We start from the raw sequence: 7,825 nt of genomic DNA, 5'->3' as shown, positions 1-7,825 counted from the left end.
CGCGAAAGATTGGATACTGAACAGGGGAATGAGGGTGGGGGATGCTGGGATTTTGATTATTTGACTTTCAGCCTAAGACAACGACGATGTCGGCCCTGGCACTTTGATAGTGCTGAATATGCGCGAAATAGAAAACGTTTACGAGAGAGATCTACTATTCGCAATTCTCTGGTATTTTGCAATCTATTTATTTTCTTATGTCGCATTCAACTGGTTGGCAACTTCGGCGGCAGCATCAAATGCCCCGAAAAATATCGTTTGGTGGCCTGATTGACGCATAAACAGAGTCCCCATCTACTATGAGCATGCTGCTACCAAAGATCATGACGACGATGCTGATGTTGATGATGATGATGATGATGTATCCAAAGTGACATCAAAGCCTTAAACCATGATAAGACAAATAAACCAAGCATCAGAGCACCATAGATAATCCACAATCCTAGGCGATAACTCCATTCGGTCAGAATCGGGCAAGGGGTTAGGAATATAGCATTTAATCGTTCATCGAGCGCCATCTGTTGGCATCCCTGGGCAGCATGACTTATCTGATCGACAGATCAAAGCGTTTCAAGCGCAACAGTCAATCAAAATTTCCCCACTGCTTGCAGTTTGTGTTGTGTTGCAAAAACTTAGGTGCAACCCACTAGACGATGCTCGATAAATTTTGCGCCTCGTTCTCTCTCTCTCTCTCTCTGTCTTTATCTCTCTCTATCTATCTCTCTCTATCTCTCGCTCTTTGTTGTGTTGACTCGCTCCTTCTCTTTCTAGTGGATAATTTACTCAATGTCGACGCCTGGCGCAGCATTTTGTGGCCTCCCCCGTTGGATTTTTTGCACAAATCGATCATAAATTTAATTTGAAAATTGCTGCCTTACTCCAAAGCCATTTCTGCGTATTTATAACTCAATAAAACTTCAAAAGTGTTCGAAAACATGGACTTCTCTGCTCTCAAAGTTTGTTTAATCCCATAAAAATGTAGTCGCTTCGGGTACGGCGGGTCTTGGCAGACATCGGTAGAGCACTAAAACTCGGCTTTATGGCCTCCTCAATACTCGTATATCTGAAGGAAAGGAACGAAAAGGAAAAGAAAAAGAAAAAAGGCAGCGGAAGTTTATTCAATGGCATTGTGGTGGCTAAAGCCAAAGGAACTTTAACTTCCAGATCTTGTGAGGGAAAACAAGCAATCTCAAATTGGTCATGAAACGGGGGCTGGGAATTAGGTTTCAGAGATCTAAGGAATAAAGACTTAGTATATTTATTTATGCTCATACAAAAATTGTAAAATATTCATATTCTATGAATATAAATTTATGAAAAAGTCCTAATAATTCGGCCCATATTTAATACAAATCTAAAATACTTTAAAAGAAATATAAAATAGGAAATATAGTTAATCTAAATTTGATCTAAATATATTTCATATTAAATAATATATATTGAAATTAAATATTCTCATATTAATGACAATATTTCCTCTCCCGGAGCAAATATACGGCATGAATATTTCAATCTAAGTGTTACTATCCGGGGCTCAGTGTTTTTTTTCTCTGGGTGTACATGTGTATAATAAAATATGTTTTTAGAATCCCACATTGATTAATATTATACGATGACTGATTGATGATATTGAATAAACTCTTAATTAACATATTTTCCTACTCATTTCAATGGCTATCTTTTGAGTTTAAATACACATTAAGGTACTACGTTTCTTCACATCTCAAACTATACCTTTGGATCCCACACTAGGATTATTGTTTCCATAATTTATTAATGTGTAATTTCATCTTGTGCTACATTTTAAGTGAACAATTTTGTTGAATCTTTTGGAAGCACTTTTTTCCACAACAATTTACGAATAGCAATCATCCATGAATGTATGTACTGATACCCGTAGTGCAGTATTCGTAGATACATAAATATGTACATATGTATATGAGCGGGTATAAATGTACTTTAGAGCCATTGTCTATTATAGCTCGGTTAATTGCAACGACAGCTGCCAAAACAATGGCAAACCGTGGCAAGAACAACTACAACTGTGGGATACGACAACCATCGCGGCTGGACTGTCGCCTTTGTTGGGGCACGATGGCCATGGAATTTATTGTTATAACGGGGCAATGATAACAGGTCATCAACACAACTGGCCAACAGGTAAATAAATATCAAGTGGGCAGGGGTGGCCGGGGAGGCCGGGGAGGTCGGGGAGGTCGGGGAGTCGGTCTCTCTGCAAGTGGGAGTGCGCGAAAAATAAGCAGCGTTAATTACAAAGGATCCACCCTAGGGCGCCAAGTCATAGATACTCGTACAATGCATCCCATAGATATGCATCCCCAGACAATGCAAGTTCTCGCGTTCGGCAGTTGGTGTCCCAAAGGCGCGCTGCATGGCCGGATGGATGGCATGGCTAATACTTGCATTTAATTAGGCTTGCAATAATATTTATGTAAATCGCGGCTGGTTCCACGACGAGCCACAGACAGCTGTCAATATTTGTGGGCTACTCCAACCTCTCCCCCCACCCATCCCCCTGCCTCTCCTTCTGCTGATGCCCCATTGTCACTCTTTCACTCGATTTGATTATTGGGCATTTGGCATTGTTGTCCTGCCGCTGTACGATGGTCTGTGTGTGCGTGTGTGTGTGTGTGTGTGTGTGTGGGCTCGTCCTTATCGCTAAGCAAACACTGCAACATTTTGTCGCCAGCGCATTTGTTTTTCTTGTGTCCTGTCCGCCAGATCGGATAGGACCATGGACTCAGAGACCCGTACGGGGACCACCCGCGCAATCTGCGACGGCTGTGTACTACAGCAAACACATATACTGTCCCCTCTCTCTCTCTCTCTCTCTCTCTCTGCTATTTTTTTTTTTTTTTGTTTTCGCATTTAATTTTGTTGCTTTTGACACCGAATGGGCTCATGATGTTTTGGCTGTTGTCAACGCAACGCAGCAGCAGCAACGGCAGCAAAGGCTCGAAAATATCGGGCCCGAAAATGCTGAATTTGCATACCAAAACCAGTCCAAAGAGACTCTGCAAAACACAATGCAGCACAAAATATACATTGATTCATATAAGAAGTTGGTACAAAAAATAAAGACATGTTGGCTAAAAAGTGCCACTTCTCTGGTAAGAAATTATGGTTTGGCCAACAAAATTATTTATGCAAATAGTATAACTATTTCGCTTATATAAAACGTTTTCTGAATACTCAAATTTGTTCTTTAGCATCTATCTGTGAGTGCAATACTTATCCATTGAAGTTGCTCCTGTTGAAATGCCAAAACGTGCTGTTGGAAATCAGGAATAAAACAATACTTCCATGGCCCAGCTATCTTTAAGCCTAATTCGCAAATACAGATATTTATTTCATCAAAATGTTATGCTAATGACTCCAAAGTACAATTTTATTTAGTACCCAAGTGGAGGAGAAAATCAAAATAAAGATTCTTCCATTTTATCAATAAAAAGATAATGTTACTGCAAATGCCAGTTGTACTAGATCAGTGTCCAAGCTCCAATTTGTAGCTCACTGTTGCCGCTCCCCCCATTTGAAGCTTACTTTCAGGCCTACAGACTTTAGCACACTTTTGGTACGCACTTAAGCACCCATTCATATGCCACCCAGACAGGTACTGGGCACTGCCTACGTTGTAGTTGCTCTCGACTGAAGCTTCAAGCCGCCAGCGAAAACAATAGGCCCCGCAATGGGGCCCTTGAACAAGCTCTAGGCATGTACATATGTATGAATGTAGTACATACGAAAATGTGGATACCCGTACACCTGAGCAGAGTTTAGCCCACATCAGTGCGAGTAGCGAACCAGAGATCGTCGTTGTCTGGGTTGTTTAGTGGCAGGAGATCTCAATGCCACAGTGGCGCCAAGCGGGGCTTACTCAAGTGACAATGGCGTCGCGATCGTACATGTCAGCCAAGACAATGGGCGACTCAAGACGAGACCACGACAAGCTCCTCATCATCATTATTATCATCATCATCATCATCATCATCATCATCATCAAAAGCAAAAGCTGCATCAGCAACAGCCGCAGCACTATTTTAGGCAATTAATCAATTGCTTCATCAATCTACGTATATCTGTCCATCGATGGATCCGATCAATCTCTTGGCTGGTTGGGTAACTGGTTCGATGGCTAATAAGTTGTCAATACGCGTATTTTTACGCACTCATCATTACTGTTGCGCAGGTTGAACTCACATTGGACCTTTGTGTTTTACTTTCTACCAATTTTCTGCAATTGTTGGCCAGTTAGGAGAGAGGGGAGAGGGGAGCCCACGGGAGAGGATAGGATAGATTTTAGTTTTTTTAGGTAAAGATTTATAATTTGTCGACCATTGTTGCCGGTAGACTTTAGACAGCAGTGAAAGCTAACATTTTCTTTTATAAATTGCCAATGAAAAGTTCCTTTCATCTACCAAAAAACACTTTTTAATTAAAGAATCATAGGATATTTATACAAAAAGATTTTTTAAAGATTCCATTTGAACAATCAACAACTTGTACCTCAAAAGAAAGAAAATTAGACGATTTTCAGAAGTGTGTAAATTACTTACTGCCACATAAATCTTTGTGGAACGAGACTACGGGAAAGTTTGTTGCAAGCATAGCGTTTATATCTGGCGACTGGCGATTCTGGAATCCTATCAATACCCAGAAAGTCACCATATTCCTATGGCCATTTGCCACTAAACTTCTTTTCATTTCATGAGTAATTCGTTGAGTTCTTGAAATGGAACCCGTTGAATAATTATTATTTATCTCGGAATTTTGCCGGTGAGCTATCGAATTTCAAATGAAAGTATGGTTTGCCAACAGAGAACCAGATGGAATCCAACCTGGAGGATGGAATCGATGATATGATATGCTAATGAAGTTCGATTAAAGTTCGAAGCGGTGGAGCGTGGGGGGATTGAAATAAAACAATTGCAGTTTTTTGATATTTTAACATATTTTCAATACACTTTTTTGTTCGGCTCATATGGGTATGGGTTGTTTTTCTGATACAATAATTATATTATACTGGTAGCTATGAATTAGTTTTATAATTTATTATTGCTTACGTGCTCTAGGGGCTAGTTTATAAGTAGGTGTGATATCCATTCCAGTGTATCTAACCAAGCGATATACTAGTATCAATGGTGATAGTATTATTTAATGATGCAAATTTGCGCCAACTTCCACAATTTCCGTAGCAGAGAGTGTACCCTACTCCTACAGTGATAACAATTACAATTACAATAATTACGAATTCGAAAATTATTAATCAATATCATTATTATTATTATTATTACTATTATTATTAATTTAATTATTATTATTATTATTATTATTAGGGGATGTACGTGTACGCATAAAACTACAAAAAAAAACTTTGCTTACGATTTAGACGATTATATGTATATACGATACGATTTATAGAGGTGTGTAACATTGAAAAAAAAAAATATTTATTAAAAAAAATTCTGCAATAAATTCGATACTGAGATACATTCTAGAGCTGCGGATCGTTCTTGGAAATATATTTACACGAATATACAAGAGATAACAGCTAGACTTTGGAGTATGCCACACATCCACATATGCCTCTCCCATTTCTTAGACGCCATACTTGATGCCGTACTCCTGATAGTGCCCCATGTGGGGCCGATAGTGACTCAGGTTGCTCAGCTGCCCCAGCTGCCCCAGATTGCCGCTCAGCGCATGATGGTGATGATGGTGGTGGTGGCTGCTGATCACTGCCGCTGCGGCCGCTGCAGAGGCTGCTGCCACACTCGCCGAGGCGGGGGGACTCGCAGACTGGAGGCTCCCTGTGGGACTCCCAGTGTCCAGCTGGCAGGATTGGTTCTGCTCGAAGATCATATCGCGGAAACCCAAGGCGGAACTCGGACTGCTCGTCAGAACCGAGGAGGCGCCACCTCCGTTGTGGCTGTGGCTGTGACTATGACTGTGGTTGTTGTTGTGGACACTCGAGTTGTTGTTGTTGTTGCTGTTGGGGTTGGTGTTGGGATGGCCGGGGTGTGTGGGCGTGCCTTGCTGACCGCCCCCGCCGTTGGGAATGGGCTCCGAGGGCGGCGTCTCCGGGGTGTACCATCCCCCATGGGCCGGTCCATGCGGCGTTGAGATCGTGGTGGGCGAATGTCCCGAGGATTGAATACCACTGTTGTGTCCCCCGCCCGCTCCACCGCCGCCTCCATGGCCGCCGGGCGTGAGGGGATGCGAAACGTGACCCACATGGCGCAGCTGCTGGACATGATGGGCGGCCGCCGCATGGTGCACGTGATGCATCTGACTGCTGGCCACCGACGCCAGATTGTCGTCGTTCAAGTGGTACGGATAGGCGCTGTGATGAATCCGCGGATTGTAGACATTCATCAGGGAGTCCACTGTGAAGCCAGCATGTTCTACGCCCCCAGCGAGATGGTTCATCTGGGCGAGGCTGTCGTGGCAGGAGTTGAGCATTGCCGCATGGGAAACATCCTTGCCGCTGAGACAGCCCAGATCCATGAGCGGCTCCTTCTTGAAGTGGGCCGCATGGGCGGCCATGTGCTTGGCCTCCAGGATGCCGTTGGTCATCAGCTTCAATGGCTTCATCTCGGCCAGCTTTTCGTTCATCATCGCCTGCCGTTTGATGGCCTCCTCCTTCTCCCGCATGACGTCCTTCTTCTTGAAGCGACGCCTCCGCCGCAGGAACGATCCGTTGTCGAACATGTTGTAGGAGTCCGGATCCAGGGTCCAGTAGGAGCCCTTGCCTGGCTTTTTGTCGTCGCGGGCCACCTTTACGAAGCACTCGTTGAGGCTGAGATTGTGCCGGATGGAGTTCTGCCAGCCCTGCTTATTGTCCCGATAGTAGGGAAACCGCTCCATGATGTACTGATAGATGCCATTCAGCGTCACCTTCTTGTCCGCCGCATTCTGGATGGCCATCGCAATGAGAGCGATGTAGGAGTATGGGGGCTTCACGATCTCCTTGTTCTGGTGCGGCGCCCCCAAGCCGTAGGCACTGGCCGAGTACGGGTACCGGGAGTACTGGTCGTAGGCGTAATGAGCGGCTGCCGCCGCTGAGGCACTGCTTGCCGCCGCCACCGCAGAGGCCGAACTATAGCCGGCGGCCGTCTGAGCGTAGTGCCGGGAGAAGGAGTTCTGATCGCTGAACAGAGTGTGCATCTTGCTGGACGATGGATGGTGGATGTGGGACGGGGTCTGTGTTTATGCCACGATCTGGTAAAGATCTATGCGAGGATTGCGGCCAAATGCCGCACACCGAATTCCGGGCACACTTTTGTGGGAGCTTTTTCTGGGCTGCCACTCGATTTGTCACTTCACTTAGCTGCTGTCGCCGTTTCTTATTATTTGTTTGAAAAAAAATATTTGCTTTAACAAGTCGGCTATATGCTCGTCTGTAATCAGATATATCCATACATATACATATATATTCATATACATATATAGAGTTAGTATCTGTGTGTGCGACACCGAAGATGGGACGCAGAGCCAGCCGTGAAACGAACCGTTCGCTATAGTAACACGTCGGATACTGAATCTGTGTAACTGAAATAACATACAACTCGAGTCGGAGCGACGCGACGCAACGCACGAGGCAGTGGCAGAGTGGCAGCGTTGATTTCCAGCAGAGAGCACGATGCAGCAGATACACCGAAAAATGTATCTGCAGCAGAGTGGTGTGTGCGTGTGAATGTATCTGTGGCCAACCACCGAATGGCTGGATGGATTGCAAACAATACTGGCAGTCAGTAAGTGAAGACATACACACACGCACACCGGCACTGGCACTGTTCACACA

The 7,825-nt window shown here is 44.2% G+C and overlaps 1 protein-coding gene across 1 annotated transcript; it reads right to left on the bottom strand.

The window, feature by feature from the left end:
- Positions 1-5,497: 5,497 nt before the first annotated feature.
- Positions 5,498-7,292, bottom strand: LOC6603005 (fork head domain-containing protein crocodile). The gene has a single exon (XM_002027966.2). The coding sequence runs from the start codon at positions 7,186-7,188 to the stop codon at positions 5,620-5,622; it is 1,569 nt and encodes a 522-aa protein (XP_002028002.2). The 5' UTR covers positions 7,189-7,292; the 3' UTR covers positions 5,498-5,619.
- Between the last annotated feature and the right edge of the window lie 533 nt (positions 7,293-7,825).

This window comes from Drosophila persimilis, unplaced genomic scaffold, assembly GCF_003286085.1.
Source record: "Drosophila persimilis strain 14011-0111.01,24,50 unplaced genomic scaffold, DperRS2 tig00000868-arrow-arrow-pilon, whole genome shotgun sequence".
NCBI lineage: Eukaryota > Metazoa > Arthropoda > Insecta > Diptera > Drosophilidae > Drosophila > Drosophila persimilis.
This window is presented reverse-complemented; position numbering and strand designations above follow the sequence as displayed.